At 43.4% G+C, this 25,667-nt stretch overlaps 1 protein-coding gene and 1 long non-coding RNA gene across 8 annotated transcripts in view; one reads left to right on the forward strand and one right to left on the reverse strand.

The window, feature by feature from the left end:
* The window catches only part of LOC124850981, a 146,711-nt gene that overhangs the window by 70,437 nt on the left and 50,607 nt on the right, over window positions 1–25,667 (reverse strand). For all 7 annotated transcript variants that reach the window (XR_007032075.1, XR_007032072.1, XR_007032073.1 and 4 more), the window contains exons 3-4: window positions 3,957–4,028; window positions 2,384–2,498 (exon numbers count right to left, since the gene is read on the reverse strand). This is a non-coding gene — a long non-coding RNA (uncharacterized LOC124850981). The remainder of the gene's footprint in view (window positions 1–2,383; window positions 2,499–3,956; window positions 4,029–25,667) is intronic.
* On the forward strand, window positions 1,615–7,529 carry nr4a2a (nuclear receptor subfamily 4, group A, member 2a). Its single transcript, XM_035651000.2, has 8 exons — window positions 1,615–2,264; window positions 2,740–2,841; window positions 3,048–3,919; window positions 4,450–4,579; window positions 4,772–4,935; window positions 5,355–5,557; window positions 5,730–5,908; window positions 6,010–7,529. The coding sequence occupies exons 3-8, from the start codon at window positions 3,050–3,052 to the stop codon at window positions 6,264–6,266; spliced, it is 1,803 nt and encodes a 600-aa protein (XP_035506893.1). The 5' UTR covers window positions 1,615–2,264; window positions 2,740–2,841; window positions 3,048–3,049; the 3' UTR covers window positions 6,267–7,529.

Genomic DNA, 25,667 nt, shown 5'->3' on the forward strand with positions numbered 1-25,667 from the left:
TGTGGTCTGACAGTAGCTGGGGTCCATGACCTTCAGATGACGACAGTGTCTTATCCATTAATAAAGTGCATAGATTCCTGGATTGCGCCAGAAGAAAAAGTAATTACAGCCATGCGATGGCATGTAAGCCCATTTAAAAGGATGCCCCCCCCCCACACACACCACGACTGGTACTGTCAGTAAACATTTCCTCAAAGTGATTTTTTTTCTCTCCATATATATATACTGTATATCATCACAGGAAATAACTTCCGTGTGATTAAAAGAAGCTGCTCTTTTTCAAATGACTCAATTAATTGTGCACATTAATGGGGAGTTAATTATTGCTCAGTAAAATGGCCAATTAAGCTGTTAATTGTGTTTTCATTTGAATTCGAAATGGTAAATGGGATAACAGTAAAATACACAGTGTGACCACAGGCAGCAATGCTTCTCAGTCAACATCATTGTGAATTTGTTGTGCAGACGTGCGCCCTGTAGATTTCAGCGCACATGCAAAAGTTTAATGCAGGTTGCCAAGGCAAATGAGAACATTTACAACAACAGTATTTTTGCTTTTGAATATTCACAGTACAGCTAAGTGGAATCTGAAATTTTCAAATGCTGCCATAATGCCCACCTGAAAACAACTGGGCATGAGCACATGGCCTTAATGGGGTTAGGCTAATTAAAAAGGTTAATTGTAAGAAACAGGAGCAGTTTGATGTATGGTTGGTGAACAATAGTGTCCTCTAGAGGTGAGAGTAACCATAATATACAGATACACCCCCACCCTGCACACTCTGTCCTTGTGCGCTCCGAGTACAGTCCCAAAAAAAAAGAAGACTGATGGCTACTCCGTCAGAAATTATGAGTCCTGTAGACACGCATGTGGGTCCCATATCTCTCCTCACATGTAGTTGGTATATATATATATATAGTGTGTGGGTGTCCTCTCCTTTGGCTTGCTGCCCAGGCCAATGTGTATGGAGAAAAAAATAGGCCAACGTGATTGGCCACAAGGTGTTGGTGTAAGATTGTACTGAGATCAGTAATTCCATCGCTGCAAAACAATAAGGCCAAAAGATTATTTTGGCAACTGCGTCACCTTGAGCGTTTTCTGCGTCACTCTCCATTCTGCCCGCTCCTATCACGTTTCCCTCTCTGGGGACTAAATTGGTTCCCCCATGACAACTGGCTACAGGCCCACTAATTATGCCCCCCCCCCCCCCCCCCCTTCCTCCTCCAGCAGCAGCTCACATACACTACACCAGCTCTATGAATAGGCAGACCCCACCCCATCTGAGGTCTAAATTTGGAACACAATTGAAATACAGAAATCCTGTCAGAAGATAACGAAGAATAATATTGACCCCCCCCCCCCCCCGCCCCCTGCTTCATTAGGCCTGTTTCATACAAGTCTGGCATATCAGCCTCATTGTGACATAACCTATAACTATGCCTAGATGTGCATACGTACACTGGATTTTACAGTAAAGCTACCACAGTCAGGGAATAAATAAACTCGAGACTAGTCAGGTGAGATGTTTTCTAACTGTCATGTATGTGTTTTAAAACCTGTTACCAAAAAAACTGCTTTAGTAGGACAAGATTACTGTAGGCTGGCTGCTGCGACCTGTCAGGCGTTTGTATCAGAGAAATGTGAAGATAGAGTAAAACAAATAAAATTTCCATTTGTAAAAACAAAAACATAGTTATATGAGTATTATATACCAGTGTAAAATAACCTGTAACATTTACATTGCCTGCAATAATTTGGAGAAAAAAAATGAAATCACAGCACACAGATTGACGTCATCTTCAAACCAAACCCTGACTTAAGTCTGCTGCAAACACAGAAGTGTCTGACCAGAGTTGAGGTGGGTTCACCCTCCACTACATCTCTGCTAATGTCCATGTGGGAAGCAACACAGAACACATACCACAAGCCAAACACAACTCACCGGAGGAACGAGGGGGGGGGGAGAAAAGAATTGGGGCTTGAGAAAGTTCCCATGCGGATTGGTCGATGTGGTCGTCGACGCCGATGACGTGGCGCTGTGAAACACGTGGGCCGCGGCATCCAGAGCTCACATAAACAAAGCCACATTGGCCAGACTGGGTAGTCGAAGCTCGTGTCGCTGTCAGTGCGCGGAGTCACACGGTTCGCCTGCCTGGCATCGTTGGGTACCGACGCTCGCGATTTGGAGCTTTTACCGAAATTGATGAATACCTCCTGCATGCTTATCGCATGGATTGAAAGGCACGATCCTGATGTGAAAGAGGTAAGATTCACTCATCTCCCTTTTTCTTTTGCCGCACAAATCTGCGTGCACAGACTTCGAGCCATTTGGATCTTTTATTTTGATTTGATTTTGCAGACTTAGACTGAAATGACACAAACCTGAATGTGACTCAGCCGGCTCCGATCTGTGGATGTGACCGGCACTCCAGCCTCGGACAAGTTGACACGAAATGTCCGCGAAGTTGGTCATTTCACCCTGAACAAACAATCCACGCTGTAATAACAAAAAGAAAAAGACAGTTAATGCTGTTCAGTGTCTACTCGCGTGTATTTTGTCGGAATCAATTTGACATTTTTTTTTAAAGACAGTTTCCAAAAAATACCGTGCGCAATAAGAAAGCAGTTGTAGTTTGTGCGTAAAAATGACAAGTCGAATTCGGGGTTAATACGGTTATATTTAGATATTGGTTTTTATTTTACAATGCAGTAAATGTCAGAGTTGTGTGTTTCATTAGGGGACAATCCAGAACAGAGCCGCCTTTTTGAATCCGGACACCCACACAGCTCCTGACATTATCCATTTCAAGTGTCACCGGGAAACTGTCAGAAGACTTGAGGTATGATATGGAAAATAATTTACAAATACTGAAATATACACTGTATTATCGTTTAATGTTATTTGATTTTGAGATAACTTACTGAATGACTGTCAGTGACGTTTTTTTTGTCCAGAGTAAAATTATATTCAACTGAGTAAAGTGTCAAACTTTCCTGGACAAATCCTGACGGTTGACTGTGTTTTTCCGCCGGTTGGGTTTCGCAGCCATGCCCTGCGTCCAGGCTCAGTATGGATCATCACCCCAAGGAGCCAGTCCTGCTTCCCAGAGCTACAGCTACCACGCCGCGGGAGAGTACAGCTGCGACTTCCTAACACCCGAGTTTGTTAAGTTTAGCATGGACTTGACCAACACTGAGATCACAGCCACCACTTCCCTCCCGAGTTTCAGTACGTTCATGGACAACTATAACACCGGCTACGACGTGAAACCGCCCTGTCTGTACCAGATGCCCCACTCTGGAGACCAGTCCTCCATCAAGGTGGAGGACGTCCAGATGCACAGCTACCATCAGCAGGGCCACCTGCCGCCTCAGTCGGAAGAAATGATGGCTCACTCGGGGCCTATGTATTTCAAGCCCTCCTCGCCTCACGCGCCGAGTACGCCAAACTTCCAAGTGCAGCCCAATCACATGTGGGAGGACCCGGGCTCCCTCCACAGCTTCCACCAGAACTATGTCGCGGCCACGTCTCACATGATGGACCAGCGCAAGAATCCGGTGTCGAGGCTGTCGCTCTTCTCCTTCAAGCAGTCCCCGCCCGGCACCCCCGTGTCCAGCTGCCAGATGCGCTTCGACGGGCCGCTGCACGTCTCCATGAACCACGACAACCCGGGCGCGCACCGCGGCCTGGACGGCCAGAGCTTCGCGGTGCCCAGCGCCCTCCGGAAGCAGGCGGGCCTGGCCTTCCCCCACTCGCTGCAGCTCGGGCACGGGCACCAGCTGGTGGACAGCCAAGTGCCGTCGCCCCCGTCCCGAGGATCTCCGTCAAACGAGGGTCTGTGCGCGGTGTGTGGGGACAACGCAGCCTGCCAGCATTATGGAGTGCGAACCTGCGAGGGCTGCAAAGGATTTTTCAAGGTGGGCTCACACGACAGAAATCACCCATCACTCCTACCGTTATCTTCACGTGAAAGAAACACGGTGTGCTCCACGTCCACTGCGCCCTGAGCCGAATGCTGTCCAAATTCTAAAAAGAAAAAAACAAAAGCCACAAAACAATAATGTGGCAGCCTGTACATTTATAAGAGTCACATTTCCATTGCGAGTTACAATAAGTATCATTAAGCACCAATCTCACTGTGCTTTTATTAAATAACTCTTTATGACAATCATACTTGTCCACACACACACACACACACACACACACACACACACACACACACACACATCTCAAAGGAGTGATGCAAATATGAAACACCATGAATGTGTATTTGCTGACAGTCTATTCCCCCTCGTTGGTCCCGAACAGCAGATGACACAGATATCATATCGTTGTCATCTTTCTGCAGCAGACCACAGTCCGTGTACTACACGTTGTGTGGCTTCAGAAATAGGCCTATACGGAGTAACATTGTCTTTTTCTTCTTTTTCTCTCCTCCTCCTTCCAGCGCACCGTCCAGAAAAATGCGAAATACGTGTGTTTAGCAAATAAAAACTGTCCTGTTGACAAACGCCGAAGAAATCGTTGCCAGTTCTGCCGTTTCCAGAAGTGCCTTGTCGTCGGAATGGTGAGAGAAGGTACGTTTAAGACATGCATTCAATTATTTCAGACTGGTAGTTTATATTTCCACACCGATGCACTGGGGGAAAATCCTGCGCGTCACGGAGAGTTGGAATGTTATTCTATCCTCACTTCTCAACATTTACGCGCGGCACACAGGGGCTTATATTGTTGACTTATAAACGCATGGTATGTTTCTCCAAACGCAGTTGTCCGAACAGATAATCTCAAAGGTCGGAGAGGACGCCTCCCGTCCAAACCCAAAAGTCCCCAGGAGCCCTCCCCGCCCTCGCCGCCCGTGAGCCTCATCAGCGCGCTCGTTCGGGCCCATGTGGACTCCAACCCCTCCATGTCGGCTCTGGACTACTCCAGAGTAAGTACAGCACCACAGTCCTGGAAGTAACATGTACACACACTATACAAAAAAAGAAAAGAAGAGGAAGAAGAAGAGGGGGAAGAAGGACAGCTACTCTCACCTTGTGTGGAAACAGAGAGCACAACGAGATTGACCTTTTTTCTTTTTTAATTCGCTCCTGCTTTTAAGAAGCGATTCGTCGCTTTGGGAGTTTTCTGTAATAGATCGCCGGATTCCCAACTTTGTCCCGACTTTAATGTGGCATATTCTGTCCTAGGTAAATTGCGCTGAAATGGAGAAGTTAATAAAAAGAAGACATGAATTTAACAGAGAAAAAGCACACCCTCTCTCCCCCTCTTGGAAATGGGCATTTTGCAATTTCACGGATTATATATTTTAAAGGACCTCATTAAGGCGCTGTTTAAATTAAATTCCAGTTCCAGGCGAACCCTGACTACCAAATGGCTGGAGACAACACGCAGCACATCCAGCAGTTCTACGACCTGCTGACGGGCTCCATGGAGATCATCCGGGGCTGGGCGGAGAAGATCCCCGGCTTCTCTGATTTACCGAAGCAGGATCAAGATCTCCTCTTCGAGTCCGCCTTCCTCGAGCTGTTCGTGCTGCGGCTGGCGTACAGGTGAGCGCAGTACAGTGACTAAACACAACGACCGGGGGCTTTAGATAATCATCAGCTCTTCCTCCAGGCTTCGTTGCTTTGGGTTTTTTTTTAGCTGCTCAATAATTAGACGGCTCTTAAATTCCCATTTATTTTCCGAGCGTAATTAATGGCGTTTCCTTATTAATTGCAGGTCCAACCCAGTGGAAGGCAAGCTTATTTTTTGTAATGGAGTTGTGTTACACAGGCTACAGTGCGTCCGCGGATTTGGAGAGTGGGTGGATGCTATTGTGGAGTTTTCTTCGAACTTGCAGAGCATGAACATAGACATCTCCTCCTTCTCCTGCATCGCAGCCCTGGCCATGGTAACAGGTGCGTAAAGGCGTCCCTTACAACGCACTGCGCCAGCAGCAGCAACACGTTCTCCATCTCACGTCTTCCCTCGGTGTGCTTTTGTTCTTGTCACATTCCAGAACGACACGGCCTGAAGGAACCCAAGCGAGTCGAGGACCTCCAAAACAAGATCGTCAACTGCCTAAAAGATCAAGTGGCATTCAGTGGCGGCGGATTGAATCGTCCCAACTACTTGTCGAAACTCTTGGGAAAGCTCCCCGAACTGCGCACACTATGTACCCAAGGTCTGCAGCGTATCTTTTACCTAAAACTAGAGGACCTAGTCCCCCCGCCAGCAATAATTGACAAACTGTTCCTCGACACGCTGCCGTTCTGAGTCGGACTCGACGGCCGAGACCTCAGAGAACTTCCAAAAGACTGTGCGAGTCAGACCGGACAGATTTTTCAAAACGATATTACTTCTGAATATGTGCAAGCTCCGTAGGCTAATAGATCGACATTATGTTTCATGGAAGAACAAAAACAAACAAAAAAAAGATAAAGGGGAGGAAGAGACAGTTTGATTGCTGTGTAGGCCTTTTAATTCCCTGGTTTTCTTTCTTTCTTTCCTTTTTTTTTTTTTTAAAGTGCCAAAACACATTGTCAAAGTTAATCCGGTTTGATCAATCACTTACTGTTTATTTAACATCGGCTCTACTGATTCAGTATACTCAGATGTAATATATTCCATTTATATATATTTATATATATATATATGACCACACAGACACACACGCACTCACACATACACACGCACACACTGTATATTATAATAGATTATGTGATGCCTCCGATGCATCGGTTTATAACGTGTACAAAGTTTGTTACGATGAAAATATTTGATTTTTCTTTTCTGACTCGTGCCTATGTGTTTCTGACAGGATCCCAAAAAGTATCCAGAAAAGACAACGCATGTTCTAGTTTACCTTCTTTCCCCCTCCGTTTTTTTTTTCTTCTTTTTCTTTTATAGGCACTTGCTGAGGTGATGTCTATATATAATATATACCGGACACTATGTAGTCTGCTAGATTTGATACAGATTCGTAGTTATGGCACTCCTTTTATGTATTACGCATATGTGGAAAAATATCTCATCTGTATAGAAAATGAGGGACCCATGGTGTTTGTAAAACTGTCAGACATTCCTTGTTTGTATGTGCTGTAAGTATTGTTGCTGTTGAATATAAACGTTTCTATATATTTATTATTTCTATTGCCAAGAGCTACACTAGCATGGTGCAATTTAAAACGATTTCCAACCATCCAAGTTCCCGCTGAGCACGTTGTCTATGTTTTATGTCTTATGAACGTCTAGGTAGTTATGATTTGACACGTTTTGGAAATGAGGAAAGAAAAAAATAATCTCCATCTTATAACCGAGAGGTTCATGAGTGTGTGCTCTGCAGTATAGGCCCCACGTCTTTGACATCATGATGTACCTATCTTACGACTTCTGTAACGCATTTGGTGCCGAGTTCAAAAACTTTAGAGAGAAAGAAATATTTAATGTTTACAAATAAAACTTTTAAATCAATTCCTTGCTAAATAATTTCTCTGATTAATTGATTTATCCTTTAAATCCAGGCGCATCTGACTGAAATAGCTGTTTCTGAATGAAAGAAAATATCATGTTCGAACTCAAAGTCATTATTAAAATGCCTCATCGGGCCCGTTTGCGCAAAAACAAATGTTTTCAAAATTATACGCCATTTCCTTTTAATAGCTTACTTGACTTAATTGTTAAATTATGGAGCGACTTAGTTCGAATGCCTGACGTCAGTTATTCCCTCCAAGACGTCGCAGATAATGTGCAGGCCTCCTCCTGCTGTATTTGAAGGTTGAATTCTTGGTTTTGTTAAAACAAAAAAAATACATAGCTTTCTAAATACAAACAATAGATTATTTGACCATAGCAAGCGTTGTCTTCAAGTCAACACTGTGACTATTTCCTCAAAATGTCATTCTTAAAACATTTGAGCAGCTAAAAGTTTCCATGCATATTTATAATAGCTCGACAATGTAAAAATCCTGGCTGATAAAAGCCTCTTCTCGTTTTCTCACGTCTGTTTGTGTTTGACACATGAAAAGGTTCCAACGGTTTAAATATGGGAATCTTAACACAAAGTGGATTTTATTTGGGGACGGACATTAAAAAACGAGAAGATGGTTTTTTTTTATAATTCAGTATATATTCCACTGGGTTAAACGTGTCGTTTCCACTTTTATGTTGTTCAAAATTGTCCATGAGATTATTACTGCGCTGAGCAGTCGCTTCATTTGCCGAGACGTTTATCACATGAACGAACTGTTGAGTCCGACCAGAACTACAACGGAACAGTTTGACACTGCTCCGGAATTAAAAGGGCCGAGCACCTGCAGCCTGCGCTTATACAAAAGAAGAAAACGTAGGTTGGACACAGGTATCGCAACTTCATTTTGTGCACTTGTTTATGTCATTTCGCCCCGAGCAGGAAATGTGAGGATGGGCACGAACAGGCACGTTTTCTCAAGTTCTTCTTTTTTTTGGTTTTGTTTTTACCAGCGCCGGTGTTTGATGGGAAGATACAGTAACCCGGTTTGTTTTATTGTAGTTTAATATTAAGGCCGTTATTACCGTCAACCTCCCACAAAACCCCCTGATTTCCCGCAGTTTCTCTCCCCCCCTTCATCGACCATTAAATCACACAGGTTACAGACAGGTAGAAAAAGAAAAAGGACAACAGTCAGAGGTAATATACCTCAGTCCTGTTAGGTGATCGCCCGACTACAGAGTCCGTCATCGGCGCAGTGCGCGTCGTCTAGAAACGTGCACAGGAAGGCGCTGATGGGCCTGCGCCAAGCGAGGCAGTGAGGACTGAGGCCTGTCTGCGACTTCTCCTCGCGGATTTCCACATTTATCACATGATCGAGATGAAGGGAACAGCTTCGTTTCGCGAGATGTATCAGCGACGGGGCAATAAATGGTCTAAATAATTAGCTCGTCACCGGAAAGCGCTAATTCCAGGGCAAATGGGGATTACGCTCAGAACCAGTTTGCTGACATTTAGCAGATCTGTTGAAAGGCTGCATTACGATGTCACAAGTTCCGCTTTTGAACATGTCTGTCTCCTCACAATAAAACATGACACGCGCGGCGGAGGAGACTTCTGTCAGTGTTTGTGCATGATTACATGTGCTGGAGGACTCGGGAGTCCAAATTCATGAAGAGCCTATGTACGACTTCATTTTCCTCATCCACACTTGACAACCGCAGAGGGTTGGACGCGAAGGCCTCAGCATTAGTGCAGGGCTGGAAGAAAAGAAAAGAAATCGTTTTAGCAGTCGCTCTGTCTTGTCTTCATCTCCTGGACGGAGGACCGGGCAAACCCGAGCGAGCAGGGGAAGGTGGCCCTCCTGCGAGAGAGGGACAGTCTGCCGCCAAGTGCCGGAGCACAAAGTGAGAAGGGCATGGAATTATAAAGGCAAGAGTCCTGTAGCTTCAGAGATCGCTCCTCCACACCCGCAGTGGGCTACTGCTATTAGGCGCATGCTGCACACTGTGACTGTCATGGATTATGTTGCATGCACAGCTGCACACTGTTGCACTGTTGACTAATTCTGTGATGCAATCTGACAGATTCGCGCGTGTGTGTGTGTCTTGGTGGGGATGAGGAGAGGAGTGTTGCAGCTGTGGTCAGCGTGGCGACCGTCTGCAGACGATACCTGCAAAGTGACCATTAACATTAACAATTTTAGCAAAATGAGTGTGTACTTTAATTTGACAGATATGAGATATTGTCACAAACACAAAAACCTTTGTATGTTGAAAGTTTAGGCCACGACTTGAGTTGGGTCTGGAGGTCTCATTTATGAATTATCATGTGGGGAATGCAAACTTGATCCTTGCCTCACCGGATCCCCGTGGTGGGCGAGCAATTGACCTTTCACCTTCGCACTTCGTGAACTTGGCAGACGTCTGGAGAGGAAACCTCACGAATGCTCAAACTGAAGTTACGTTGACAAGGAGGAGAAATGTGTTACTTTCCCTCTCCCCCTAAAGCAGCAAAGAGTAAAGAGTGCAGCGGCAGTCAGCGTGAGCATAATAATACGGATGAGAAATAAACAAACTTCTGCGCTACTCTGTCCAAACATACATGTTTACCTGCTGGTGCTGAGAATCCGTACAGTGCATCTCTACATGGCAGAGGAGTTTTGAACAAAGTGTGTAGTTTTCTCTGACTTGGATAGAGACATCTTTCTCTACAGTTTGTGAGTGGCATTAAAAGTTTTCACGAGGTAATGAGTCAGAATCTTATAAAAAAGCTTGTCGGTAACATCTTAAACAGAACGGCATGACCGAAACGCCAAATCATGTTCCTTATTGCCAGTCTTTCTTTAAAAATTAAAGCGGTTAAAAAGGACTCGTGCGACTTTAAGTGCACTGGTGGACTCTGGTTGTCACGTTCCTTTTCATCACGCAGGTTAAATTCCACCCGTCTCCCCAGCTGCCCTCGGTTACCTGCCGCTTTTTTCCCCGATAAATCTGCTGCTTTTCATTCACTCGGTGCCTCCAGTCCACTTCCACACATTTAGGATAATTTCCCTCCTTGTTACCTTCCTCTCTGTTCAGGCAGGCTGCGGTGTGAGCCGGCAGTATAACATGTTGATTACACAACTTATGAATCCCGCCCGACTCCGGCTCCAAACAAAATGAATGAATAATGAGTGGAATGATGGCCCTTTGGATACGACTGTCTATAGTTATACTACTGTGACTATTTGATTTACCGTATTGAAATGGCGATGATTGTCCAATAAATAATGCAAAAAGGCGGATTTCCAAGTGGCGAGGCAGGAGAAGAAATCCACCTTGCATATAGATGGAAGTGAGCCGTGTCCGTCGCTCTCAGCCTGTGGCCCCCAGGAGCAGCTTTATCATTCATAGGACTAAACAGACAATCAATTCAGCAGCCATGTATGAAGGATGAAGGGATGCGACAAGCTGTGAATGATGAGGAGCCAAAAATCAAAGGCCTCACTCCTTCTTAGCTCTAATGGCCATTACCAGTCGAGACAGCACCAGTAAAATGAGGTTAATCATTCGCGCAGATCCTCTCAAAGAAGATTGACTGAACTTGATTCCTAGTTAGATCACTCATAAATATTTACTTTGCATTAAACAGCTGCGCGTGCTCTGTTACTGCACATTGATTTCTGACAGATGCCATCAAATTATTGTTTCAAGTGTGGTCAGTGAAAACCATTATTGTACCGACACTCAATTGTGCAAACCGCAAGAAATTAAAAATGCAATGAATCGGACAGGACATTATGATAGAGGGGTTGTTTTTGCAGGAAACTACTAGAAACTAGAAAAAAAAAGGTAACAATTATCATCAAAGAGTTCAAATAGTACATGGGTGTTGATAAATAGCACACTGTCTATCCAAATTAAATAGCCATACAGTTTATGTTTATGTGCATGGCATGTATCAGTATTGAACACATGGGCTCGGTCCTTTGACCTTATTGACAAAATGAAATCGGAAATTTCCCTTACAGAAAGAGTTAATGTTTCCTCCGGCAGACGTGTTTCCGATTCAATTAGTTTTAATGAAGCCGGTGCTCAATGGTCACTGAAGTAGAAAGAACAGGCATAAATGCCTGATGGTAATAGAGGACATATTAAGGAGGAAGGGATCAGACACACAGTGCATGTTTCATTCTGAGTGGTGCAAAACGCCTCTATCAGGCTGGTAGGAGCCAGTGGCTCGGGAAGCAATGAATTGTATGAGCCTCAAATGATGCATTCGGTCTCTGGGGCGAGGCTGCAGGAGACCGAGGAGCCAACTGTAACAACACACGGGAGAAGAAGCTGGTGTTGATGATGCACGTGGGGGTATCACCAAACCAACATCAATGCCCCTCTAACAATCTCACCTAGATTATTTCATCAACAGCAGCAGTATATTGATTTATTATTAGGTTGAAAATATTTTGTGAAATTACTACATTTTAAATCCCCGAAGGCTAAAAACGCTGCCCATAACCTGCTTTTTGTTTTCTCTCCCCCCCTTTTACACTTTCCACTGTGAAAACGTGACTGAACGCAGAGATGCGAACTCTCCCTTCGTCTCATGTCGCTGTGCAAAATGTCAACATGGTCGGAGGCACTGGCTCAGTTCCCACGTGAATATGCCCTCGTCCTCTGTTGTGGTTTGTGCCGTTGCTCCATGTGAAGTGAAACATATAAAACACACCCATGCACATGAAATCTGCTCACGTCTTTTGAGTCAAATCATGTGTGCGAATGCATTGGTCTTCTATCATCAGCAAGCCACATTAAAAAGCAGGTACACGCGCTCGCCCCGGTAGCCGAGCAGATTAAGGCGTTTGCCATGCAGTCGCAACGTCCATGGTTTGATTCCAGCTGGGGGAAAGTGTTGCGATGCCGTTCACCCATCTCTCCCTCTCTCATTTCATTCGTCTGCTCTCTAAAAAATCTGAAATGCACCAAAAATACTGAAAATTCTTTTCCGGGAATTAATTGGAAATTACTATCATCATTATCATATTACCTGAGAAGAATAAAGCATAAATTGAACACTTCATTTGGACAATCATAGACGTAACCAGCTAAAAATGAGACTTTTGAAGGATAATCAAATGTTCAATGAGAAAACATATCTCTATGCTGCCAAGCCGCAGCATCACCACTGGATTAAATGGGAAAAAATGTTGCTGTAGGTTTTGCAACACCAAAGACCGAGCTGAATCCCGCTAGAGATCAAATCAGTTTGCAAAAATGCAGTGAAAGCAATTTGTTAAATTTAACGACAACGACAACAAAATCCCCACATCTTCTACTGCAGTGTTCAGCCCGGCGACTAGCAAACAAGGCTGAAATGAACTCGCACTTGTTTACATCTACAGGGCGTCTGAGGCCTCTACTCTCGTTTGCATGAATTTCTGCGGATATATGCACAGTGTAAATACAAGTAAATACATGCAGTGATGCTTTTACGAATCAGCCATAGCACATATAAGTACACATTTACAGTGAGAGGGTTCCAGATAGTAGAGTGGTGAAATACTTGAAAGGTCAAGAGGGGTGTGTGTGTGTGTGTGCGTGTGTGCGTGTGTGCGTTGGACCAATGGGAAGGGGGGATAGTGTGTGTGTGTGTGTGTGTGTCTGTGCGTTGGACCAATGGGAAGGGGGGGGGGGGGGGGGTAGTGTGTGTGTGTGTGTGTGTGTGTGTGTGTGTGTGTGTGTCACAACAGACAGAAGAGACCCAGCCCAGTCTCCCACACAGCTTTGTCATATCACTGGGAGATTAGCAACACACACATGTCAAGCTAGGCAGAGGCTGCTGCAATAATGCACCTGCCAGCTCTCGAGATCCACTCAGCCCTTGTTCAGCCCCTCGTCCCTGCGTGTTAACTCAAAGGCATGCGCACAACGAAATGACCAAATGTCTAAATATTGACCCTCTTTTCTTAAAGGCACTTATAGAAACTGAGGGTTATAATTCGAGTTTAAAGGGAAGGGAATACATTGAAAACAGCATTAACCATTGCAACGTGTCGATCAAACGAGTAAAGAAAAAAAATCAAATGCAATTTGAGTATTGAAGTATGTTGAGGGAAAATGTACCTCAACACATACAGTGGAAAACATAAAATATCAAAGACATGAAAAGGTTGCGAGCGGGGAAAAGTAGATATTTTACATGAAAAGCCTGACGGGAGAAGGTCATTGTCTTTCTTCATGACAGAGTTCCCCGAGAAAAGGACAGAGTGGAGACTCAAAGAGATTCATCTCCACCAGGATTCAAGGTCATCCAACCTAGTCATCCTAGAAGCACTTGAAAAATATGGAGTGTAGACTGGAGATATTCTTCCCCCCAAAAAAGGAGTGTGGAGGGAAGACTCTGACTGAAGAGAATCACTGACCTTCAAAAAAGCTCTCTATCCATATAGAGTAGGGGAAGACATGCACAATCCATCAAAAATGCACATGAACTTTCCCTCTTCAAATAGTTCCCGCTTGAATAGCAGTCAATGGATCAACTATGAATATTGCATGTATTGAATTGCAGGTGGTCCGATTGAATTCATGCGCGCGAGAAAAAAAATCAGCGATATTAGAAAATCGTATTTCAAGATTGAGACTCAAAAATTACATTTTGAGATTACACATTTTCATATGTACAGCATGAGACTGAATAAATAGAAGAAAAGTTTTTTGATTTGTAACACAAACATTGAACTAATCTAAAATGTACAGAGATTAAATTGTATTATTATTTTAAAAGTGTAACAGAAAAAAATAACTCCACGCTATGGTCATGAAATTGCCTTTTGCCACAGTCCCTCCTCAGGAATGGAAAGATCAGTGTTAATTTTCAGCCGGTCTTTGATTGGATGAACCTGCCTCCCTCTTGCTCGACATGGCTAGCACAGGTCAGTGGCTGGTGCAGTGTAGCATGAAACAAACAAATAGAAAAAGGCACCTTGTGGCACTTGACTCTCGCCAGAATGCAACTGACGACGAGAGCGAGCCCGCCATCGTCCCATAATAACGACCAATGCCTCCTATCCAAAGTATGGGAGAGAGAGGGATGAGAGGAGGGGTGAAGGGCAGAGAGAGAAAGGAGCTGGGAAAAGGGGGGGGGGGGGGTGGATTAAGAGCTGGAGAGGGTTAGGGAAGAAGGTGGCATGTTAGGTCTCTGAAATCTGGGAAGAGGTGACAACGGAGCAGAACCACCTGCAGTGAAAAATAAATTGAACGGTAAAAGCATGCCACACTACAGAGAGAGGAGAAATATAAATGATCAGTCCTGGCAGAGGAAACATTTTCAAAAATAAACAGTGGATGATCGCAGCTCCGTTGTGGCACTGACGGGTGTGATGGGTTGTTTTCCGATCTCAGGGTATTTTTTCTCTCACTGCAAGACCATTGAGCTTATAATAATCAGCAAAATAAACAGATACATACAAAGATAAACACAATGCTCATTGTCATAAGGTCTTCAAAGTGGACACTACCGATTTAACATGTTAACTCGTTTAAACAAGTCATCGAATTCTTGGTCCAACTATCCTCCGAATTCTTTTTCACCTGACATCCTCCTTTGCTCCCGTCATAATTACTGTGGCCACTAGAGGTCACCTGGCAATAAAACGTAACTACCCGTCATAATAAGCTGCTCGATGACTTATGTGCTCATCTGTCTTGTCTGTTTACTGGTCTTGGTGAGGACAACTGCACACGTGGAAAAAAAAAAAGAAGCAATCTGTGTCTCAAGATGGTGCTGCACCAAATCTGCTAAATTGCCTCAAGTGATGTCACTTGAGTCAACATTGGTTGGGTCTGAGGACTCAAAGCTCGAAAATGAAAGGAGTGAGCCTGCCAAAACTTTCAAGCCTGCTCCTCATCTCAGTTTGAAGCTACAGTAGCTGCTGTTAGCATAATTTACCCAAATCTCAAACTGATGAAGATCAAGAACTGATGAAGTTAAGTTGTGTTGTGGGCAGGCACCGAGCACAGGACTGCAAATGCGTGGAATATATATATATATATATATATATATATATATATATATATATATATATATATATATATATATATATATATATATTGTACACTTTTACCGAAGTCAAAAAAAATCTAAATATAATCCTGTTTCAAGACCTCCTCAGGCCAAGCAAAATTAAGAAAAATATAAGCTGGACAGGACAAGGTAAAGGGGGTAGGAGAAGGAGAAGACAGAGGGAAGAGGGGAACAGAGAGAACAGGAGAGCCAGGCCAATCATCCTGTGATAAGATGGGGAAAATAAGTCTGATTATCACAGAGGCCGGGAGCATTAGACAGGCTGGGAGTCATCTCAAAACTCAGGAGGGAAGAGGCAAGACAAGAGGTCACAATTATGCCCCACTAGCTGCACTCCCCTCCTCCTCATGAAGTCCTCTAATATATGCAGTTAGTTCCTGTATGGCGCGGAGGGGAAATTCTAATTAAAGGGAGGGGGGAATTTTGACACATGTGAGGCAGAGATCAATATTTAGCACCATAATCAGCCATTCCTGATGTCTTGACGGTGTCACCGTGAGCAGACCGCGGCTCTCCATTAGAGCGCCTGGGAAAGAGCAGACGGGCAGGCGAGCCGGCAGGCAGCCAAGCAGTCAGGCTGTGGAGAGAGCGCCAAACTCCCAGCCATCATGAATCAAAGCAAGTGATGCCTCTCGTGCTCCATTTTGCTTTGCTTTTCATCTTCATTCATCCTCTTAAAGGAGAAAAGTGAACTCTGTCAGGCTGCTTTTTGATAGGGGTGCAGGGGAAGTGGAAAAGAAAGGAAGAAAAATGCCATGGAGGGAGTACGTTAGATCAGGAAGGAGTGCAGCTGTCAGGACTTTGGACTGTAGGATGATTGTAAGGTACACAGATGGTCCTCTCTACCGGGTGATCTCTCTTCTTTGTCTGACTGATACTTTATTTCTATTTCAAACAGTTGTGGCAAAAGCATTCAGCGACATCTAAAATAGGCCCACCGATGGTGATGAGTATTATTACGATTACTTTGAAATGCAATGAAAACTACGGAAAATATCAAGTACATGTCTTATTAGTGAATGAGTATCAAAGACAGACTATCATTGAGAGTGGATGTATCAGTAGCATCACACACATATATACATATATATATATATATATATATATATATGTATAACCTAAATCTGTGTGTCATATCTTATGAGCTCATTATTCTTTTAGTGTGTAAAATCTTAATCCACGACACAGCTTGTAACTAGCTCTCGAATAAATGTAGTGGGGTTAAAAGTACATTTCCTCCCAAAAAGGTAGATGAATGGATATACAAAATAAAATGGACATACTCAACTTAAGTTCAGGTAGCTCAAATTTATACTTTAGTACAGTACTTGAGTTAATGCACTGGTAAATGTTACATATTGGACGCACACAGACACAATCCCAGAAGCGCGCACAACATTTGCCGCATGTGAACAAGGCTGCTCCACTGACATGGATAGTGACCACTGACTCCGTATCAAGAACATGGTGTTGTTTCCAGAGGGCAAGGAGGGAGCAGGGGAAGGTGTGTGTGTGTGTGTGTGTGTGTGTGTAGGTAGGGGAGGGGGGGCAACCCAACCCAGGGTGTCCCCTGTCTCCATGTGTCAGCCCATCTCCTTGTTCTTGCGTGTCACTGACACACATGTGGGTACTTACCAACCCAAGTTGCTCCAATTAATGGCTGTCCCACTGCGCTGTCCGTTGTGCGGTGTGCTAGCCTGGGTGACAAGATATGGTCTGGGATCTGTCTCTCCAGTGACATAAGGAAGGAATTTTAAGAGGGAAAAGTGATGCAAACGCACACCGCCTCATGCTGCGCACAGATAGGTAGATAACAGACCCTTGTAAATGAGTGGCAGCGAGGAAGGCATCGAGTATTCTCTAATTACTTGCTGCAATCTATCTAAGTCACTGGCCTTCTAATTTGATTTATCAGAATGCATGAAATCCCTTGGAATAATGCCCTTATTAGAAGGACAGAATTGACGGGGGGACAAGAGGTCTGCCGAGAGGAGGAGGGGAGCGAAGATTTAAGCATCAATTACAGTCAAAAGGAGAATTAATAGTTATTAATCCACAAACATAGCTATCGTTCTCCCTGCCACTATGGAGACAATCTTCTTCACACTTGCCCCACAACACATGCACACGGTCACAGATACACATACCAGCATGACAAATACATACACAGGCATTTTCTTGCTGGCACACACACACATCTACAAATGCACAGATGCTCAAAAAACATGCATGAAACCATACACAAACAAAAATAGAGCAGCAGACACACATGCATTACTGCAGAACTGAGTGAAAATGAGCATTGAAAAAAAATTGTCACATAAAAAAAGGAGGACAACCGCAACAAAGCCTAGATGCCATAAATATCTCTAACTCTGGACGATCATATGATTTTACCCACCGGTAGATCAAAGGTCTTTAACCCTGTAACTAAATTCTTGATGGACAAATTCAATTGCTGTCAGTCTTCCCTGGTCCTCTATGTAATATGTGCATTTTGATTCAATTTGTCCCGCAAATACCTACATATACATATTGTTTATCCGGTTATGGACACAAAAAAATCAATAGTTATATCTGCGCTTTGTCATTTCTAAGTGCATCATGAAATAGCATGATATCTCTCTAATTGAATCCAGCAAAACCACGGAGATTGTTAATTCTGTGCTATTAAGCGTTTGCAACATTTGCGATGGCTTCTTTTTGCCTGTTGATGACTCATGTTTGTCCCCTTGTATGGGAAAAGAACATTTTATATATCCAAGAATTGAATTTAGAAAGGTCAAACTCAAGACAAATAACAATAAATCATCAAAGAAGCTTAGTATTATTTCTAGGGGAAGGAATTCAAAGTACAATGGAAGACGTTTCACAAGCTCACATTATAAGGAACATAAAAAAGATCAGCATTTTACGACGGGGAGGATGATTTTGTAATTGCCCAAAGTAGAAAAAATTTGAATATTCAAATCATCCTTATAAAGTCATGTTACATAAAAAAAAAGAACCTGACAGCGTCATATCACTTGCACACCAACAGCAACAAAAGGACAGCCTGTCATGTTAAATACTATAAAGAGCTGTGAAGGCAGCAATGCTGCATTAGGTGACACTCTGGTCTGAGTTTTATGTTAAATCCTGTGGTTTTTGTTAAAGGGCTGCTGAGTGGCTGAAAGGAGAATGCCAGTGTGCTGTTGCTTTGCTGTCAGTCACGCAGAGGCAGTATTTAGACAGGGAGCTGAGAGGTCTGCTCCACTGCCAGCTCCTGCCTTTTAAACAGGCCTTTCCTCAGAGAGACAGCTTAGCACTGAGTGCCAGTCAACCTCGCCTGCCCGGCCATGCAACCCCCTCCTCCCCACATACACGGCACACACACACACACACTCTCACACACACACACTCTCACACACACTCTCACACACACTCTCACTCACTCTCTCACACACACACACACACACACACACACACACACACACACACACACACACACACACACACACACACACACACACACACACACACACACACACACACACACACACACACACACACACACACACACACACACACACACAAGCATGCTTTGAGCCTCTTTGCTGAGGAACTATTTGGCAGCCGATGGGGAGAAATGATCGCATATGGTCAAACCCAAAGGTAGATTGTGATGGGTCTATCCCCCTGTTTCAACAAAGTGGAGCGCACGCCGCACGGACAGCAGATTCATCAGCATTACTTGAATGGAGGAACAAGCTCATACAGCATTACATGGGTGACAGGGAAGATGAATCTGGGCAACCCGCCGCATCGAGGATCCTCACAGACCTTCAGTCATGGCCTGAACGATGGGAAAGAGGTTGTGGAGATAACACATCACGCCCTGTCCACGTCCCCGTATTATGTCGCTGTCCTGTAGAGTGTCTGGGACAATACTGTGTTGGCTGCCGTGAGTGCCGTTGACATCGTCGACAAACCTCTGTGGTGTCAGGCAGTCACTCACACTTCTACTGGGTGTCTGTCATCGTGCTCAGAACAGTCAGGCACTGACACCTTTTCACGTGAATGAAGATTCTCCAGTGACTGACCAAAAATAGTGGATGGCCTTTAAGGAAAGGGGGGGAAAAAAACACGACAAGAATAGCACCTCTCTTCAAAACGAGAGACTTATAATTTGCAATAATGGCACACCAATAGCTCTCGGAGAGAAAATTACAGGAAGGAGCCGATCTGAAATTTCCTTTTAACTGGCAGAAACACATCCATTGTAGACAGAAGTCTTGTTTACTTGGTAAAATGGCATCAATTAGGAGCGGATGGCAAAATTAGCATATTCTCTTAATGGACTGGCCTTTCTTGTGCGGCTCTCTCACACTGATTGTATGGAAGGGACATGTTAAGGGAGACTGGGAAAAGGTCAGGTGTCTGCACCATTCAGGTGATCATATTTTTCACCAAACAGTTGTGCATTCTCCATGGCTATTGTCATGTTATACTGCTGCCGAGAGCAAAATTCCTGTATACGGGGAATTTATTTTGAATTACTGCGGAAAACATGTTACTCATTCTGACACTTCCTAGACACTGGACAGGTAGCACATGCAAATTCCTCTACTGTGTTAAAAATATATTCCATTTGCCTATATATATATATTTTAAATTAGTTTTAAAATTTACACACCGATAAATGTATGTATGGCACAATGAATAACATAAATTTTCCCTTGTCCCATCAAAAGTTAAGTACAATATGACCTATGGTGAGTTTCCATTAGCACACTGTTGGGATTTAATCACACTCTCTGAAATCTCAGGGAAAAATTATGAGCAGAAATTAGAGAAATTAACAGACAATTTAAAGAAGTGTTCAATATCCTCTTCCTAGCACCAAGCTAATCAATTTGAAATGATTTGCCAGTTTATTTTCATTATTAACAGCCCCCATCACTTTGGAAGCTAATTAATTCTAAAAATGATATTTCATCATCAGTTCTGCAGCGTGGATCTCGAGACGGGCTCAGCTCCTCCCAGCCAGACCAAAGCCGCACACTGCAAATTCTATCCCTCGCCCTCCACCCCTCCTCCCTCGTGCCTCGACTCCCACCACCCCAAATTGACTGGTCTTGCACAGTTGCAGCTGAACAAGAAAGGAATTGCTAGTGTCAAGACACAGTTTACAAATATGACATCTCCTCTGGCATGGCTGGAAATATGAAATATTGATTTATGTGCAGTAAAAGGTCTTATAAAAATGATCACATACACATGAGGGATTAATGCGCAGAAGATCAATAGAAATTTCATTCTTGACACTAGACTGTCACCTATGGTGAAATGCTAAAATAAAGAAATCAATATTATCTATGAAATGTCAAATTTATTATAATTATGTGGATGAAAGCTGGCCAAGTGGCTCCCAGGGGGCTGAGAGGGATAGGTTACCACTCTCAAGCATCCCTCATGTCCCTCCTTCTCATGCTGCCAATTTTGAGAGCAATATTGGTGTAAAGGGTTTTCACCCGTTATGTATGGCCGTGTTGTAACAAATTCCTCCTGGAATATTTAACTGTGGAAAGACTGACAATGGACAAAGCTGCAGTTCATAGCCTGCAGGTTGTGTGGTTAACAGCTGTTAGCTTTGGCACATATTGTATGACTCTGCCCTCTCGTCTGAAACCTATTTGGCAGCTGCTGCTGACATGGACGAGTCACAGGCCATGGAAGTACGACATCTCAGCATGTGTCCTAGTTCAAAGATGACACATTCAGTCCGACTACATATTGATCTTGCTGATTTGTTTTGCCTTGTGAAAAAAAAACTTAACAAGAAAAGAATTTACATGATGCCATAAAAACAATCATATTAACCAGAAATGGGGATTTTAAATGATGTTATGGTCAGTCAAATTAGTTTTTCAATCCACAAAGTTTAGTTTCTGCACATACTTCACCATTTTAAACATCTGAAGAGAATTCACGACTTTACGTATCACTGGGCTTTCTCACACCCCCCTCAAAGTTTCATTTGCTTTGCATTTAAACTAAAAGCTATTTGTGTTCATTCACTTGTTTTCCATGTCTAATTAATATCCTTTGAATTCATGAGGATCAATTTATTTAATCAATGTTGGGTAGTGCCTCTGGCCTTCTAAAGGTCACTTAGATATGGAATGGGATATCATCAGAGGCAGATCACAAAGGGGTGAGCAGGTAATTTGAATATGGCAAGCAAACTTTGCATGTATGATCACATCTGAAAAACTTAGGAAAATAATTTCCCCCTCTGTCTTTCCATCAGGCAGTTTAATTTTTTTTCCACCAGAGGCCCACTGTACACACCAGAGTGTGGCAGCTGTGTAATCCCTTTAACAACCGACGGGGCTATTAAATGAACCGGCGGTGCAGCTGCAAATAGCCAATAAAGCCAGCACAATATCATCCCTATTAAACAGTAATCTCGGCAGGCTTAAGAAGTTCTCTGAAAAATGGGAGGAAAACCATAACAAAATGTAATCAAGCAAAACATGGGGGATTTTCCTCAACAAAATAACCCAAACAATTTTCACAGCGGTTTACATGAAAGGTGTTGAGCAGCAGCCCTCAAGCCTCAGAGAACTTCTGGGCCCCTTCAGGTGACCACGGTTTGCTGCCTTATCACAAATAGAGAAGTACACAACAAGAAGAAGAAAAAAAAAAGAGCCTGTCAATCGAAGCAATCTATCGCCACAGATATTAACAGAGAAAGGAAAAAACTGGAGAAAATAACAAATTGTGCAGTTACATTTTAAAAGTGACCTAATCGAATTCATAAGATCACAGTTTTAGAGATAGAACCCAGTTTATTTTTCCTCCCTTTCAGCGGCTTATGTGCTCTGTCAGATGAAAGCAGAGCAGAGAGCCGCTGTTGATGGAGCCTTTGAGCCTGGAAGAGGAGGCAATGCAGCCTCTTGAAGGGGTGCCGGGCGGAGCGATAACCAGGGAGGCCGCAGGAACTCCCTCCGCTGCCGGGGGAAGGTGTTCCTACTTATCAGAGTCGGCACACAGGGAATGATTACCCCTCTGCCGGGCCGATTACTGCTGGCTCTCCGGGTCAAAAGCAGGCAAGGATGAAAGAAAGAACTGAAGCCTCCTATCCTGCCACCAATCATCCATTAGCGCTCAGAGGCGAGGGGCTTGTCTCTCCGACATTGGGCTTGTCAGTCTGGTGCATAAGGAGGAGAGGGACGTAATCACAGGCAGGACTCTCACTCACACGGTGTCATGGAGGACAGCAGAGTGGGGCCTGCAGAGGTAATTTATGGATATGAGAATGAGCACTTCCTTGACATATTATTTATTCATTTGAGTTTGTTTTAGAACATTTCTCGTCATCCGCCGGGTGAGGCAAAGTGTTGAGCGGTGTTTACACTATTGATGTATGGTATATATGCTGATCCACTCACATGAATAAGAATATGAACCAGGCTGGATAGCACAAAACATCACATCAGACACATCAAACAACAATAACACACACCATATGACATCCCTCTCCTGTTTTGTTTGCAGTATTCTAATAATGTGGGATAATGCATGAGATAATGCATGAGAAATGTACTAAGGCTGGTCAGTCTGTAATGTTGCTGCCTGTGTATTTTTTTTTAGACCAAGTCCATGCGTCTCCTTTAAAAACAAATGGAACCACTGTGTTCTCTGTGAAATAAGTACTCAGAGCAACAACGTCAGTTTGAAACTGCTCTACCCACTCCTGAGTAAGAAAGACGCAACCGTTGGAGTATCTACATCCAATGCTTCACTCTGCATTCTCTAGTCGCCATCATGTTATGGACGGACAAGGGGCTGGTATAGCACAGCTGACCAGACTCACCTCTGCTTATTACAGCACAACCCTTCAGATTAAGGTCACTGCTCCAGCCACATACATCTCATCCTCCTCTCTTTAATGCTGGAGAAAGGGACAGGAAAAACTCCAAGCCAATTGTTAGTGGCACCTCTTATGAACAGAGTGTAAAAATTCTTCCTCAAATGCCTCCATGCACAGGTCAGTGCGGAGGTCTCCACAATACAACCGAGTAATACTCTGCTCAGAGACCTCAATCGTGTAATTCCAGTAACCAATCTATTTGGCGATATGGAGAGCTGGGTCTCAGGAGAGGGGGTTTGGCGGTGTGAATTTGGGACACATGAGTGGAGGGAAGCTGTGCTGCCTCTCCCACTGCTAAACCAAAGAGAGCCTGCAGGTCTGAATGGAGAAAGGAAGAGTGGGAGCCGCCATTTACAGGCTGCAGTCGACATACAGAGATGTCACAAAACATGGGCTACATTTTCAGGCTAACACACCAAAAAATCCTTAATAGGCAGACAAATGGAAAAGGAAAAACTTACATTTCCACAACAACCAGACAAACTCCATTTTTAGCCATGCTATCGATGTGGCTTTAGGGATGGCAGTGTCTGTCTGGTCAGTTATTGCACCACTTTGGTCCAGAATGAAATATCTCTACAACTATTTGATAGATTCACATGAAAGATTATACAGAGATTCATGTCCCCAGAGGAACAATCCATATGACTTTGGTGATTTTCTGATTTGTCCTCTAGGGTCACCATGAGGTTGACATTTGAAGGTTTTTAGTTAAATGACTCAACAACTACTAGATAGATCTACATGGAACTCTGTACAGATATTCATGTTTTCCAGAGGATGAATCCAAATGATAGTTATGGTTTCAAGTGAAACGACTCAACAACTATTAAGATAGTTTGCAGTATATTCGTACAAACATTCATGTCCCTCTCAGGATGAATTGTTATAACTCTGATGATCCCCTGATCTCCATTTATTAACATCACCAGGTTGAATTTCTAATTTGTCAAATATTTTTGCTTGATTATTAAATAACTGCAAAAATAGTTAAATTCTTTTCAACTTTTCCGCTCTTCATTGTATTTAATGCTAACTAGCAAATTTTACAATAGCATGCCAACGTCAAACAGAAGATGTTACTTATGCCTTCTAAACTTGAGCATGTTAGTACATTTCACTGTGAGCATGTTAGCATACTTTAATTAATGTTTAGCTCCAAGCTAAATACAGCCTCACAGAGCTGCTGGCATGTCTGTTGACTCCTGTCATCTACTGTTGAAGAATCTCACCTGGCATCACGCCAGGATCCTCTAGCTGCTGAAGTGTCACTGAGCAACACAGTGAATCCAAAAGACAAATCAAATGATCCCCCTGACCTAGACTACCTCATAGAAAAAATAAAATAAGGCATCACATATGCTCAAGTTGAAAACATTACAGATTCAGATAACCCTAATATGACAGATGACTTTCAGTCATGATCCTACCAGCAGTCCAGAGCGACTATCTTCATCCTATGATATATATCTTAAGTAAAAGAAATGATTTTCCAGTGATTAGCAGTCAACCATTTAAATAGCAGGGCAATAATGCTGCCTACATGTCAAGGACATGATCCCTTTCTTCCATTGAGACACTGACAAAGTGCCAGAGAGAATGTTTCTTATGCTCTATTAGAAATGACACGCCAAACGATGACTGAAGATCAAGACGAGCAGCCCTCACATTAGTAAAGATTAGCACCGACCTTGCCCTTCTGAAGATGACTGAACAAAAAGCATCAGGAGGAGTCAGGAATATAGTAAAAGTTTTAGTAACTATAAAATAGTTACTTAGTTAATATATTTAGTATTAGTAATGGCACTGGAGTGACACCATCTCTATTGAAATCTGTATTCTGCCGTTTCTTCTATTTTCTCCATTTCCTGTTTTAAATGAAGTTATCGACATTTGCTCTATTCAAGTATCTTTCCATATTGATCACCTCTGATAAAAATGCATAAGAATACAACTTAAAGGATGCACATTTATCATTCAGCATCATTCAGATGAGAGTGCAAGTCCAACGAGGAAACAATTTCCAATACAAACAAAGAGGGAGATCTCACTGCGTGGAGAGACCTCTGGAAATGCTGTTTTCAATGATCCAAAGCATCTTGTCTTGTCCTTTTCACACGCTTCCAATGAATTATGTATCTGCAGTGATTTATGGTACGCCATGCTCAACACTCTCCCTCTCCCTCAGTGCGGAATCCTACATGGATTTTTCACAGGGAGCCAACTG

The sequence above is a fragment of the Scophthalmus maximus genome, chromosome 14 (assembly GCF_022379125.1).
Source record: "Scophthalmus maximus strain ysfricsl-2021 chromosome 14, ASM2237912v1, whole genome shotgun sequence".
Taxonomy (NCBI): Eukaryota; Metazoa; Chordata; class Actinopteri; order Pleuronectiformes; family Scophthalmidae; genus Scophthalmus; species Scophthalmus maximus.

Excerpts from the sequence above, each read along its gene's own strand:
- nr4a2a (XM_035651000.2), top strand. The coding sequence starts at position 3,050 with ATGCCCTGCGTCCAGGCTCAGTATGGATCATCACCCCAAGGAGCCAGT. Across the intron at positions 3,920-4,449 it reads GCTGCAAAGGATTTTTCAAG|CGCACCGTCCAGAAAAATGC; the intron begins GTGGGCTCACAC and ends TCCTCCTTCCAG. Across the intron at positions 5,558-5,729 it reads GTGCTGCGGCTGGCGTACAG|GTCCAACCCAGTGGAAGGCA; the intron begins GTGAGCGCAGTA and ends TATTAATTGCAG.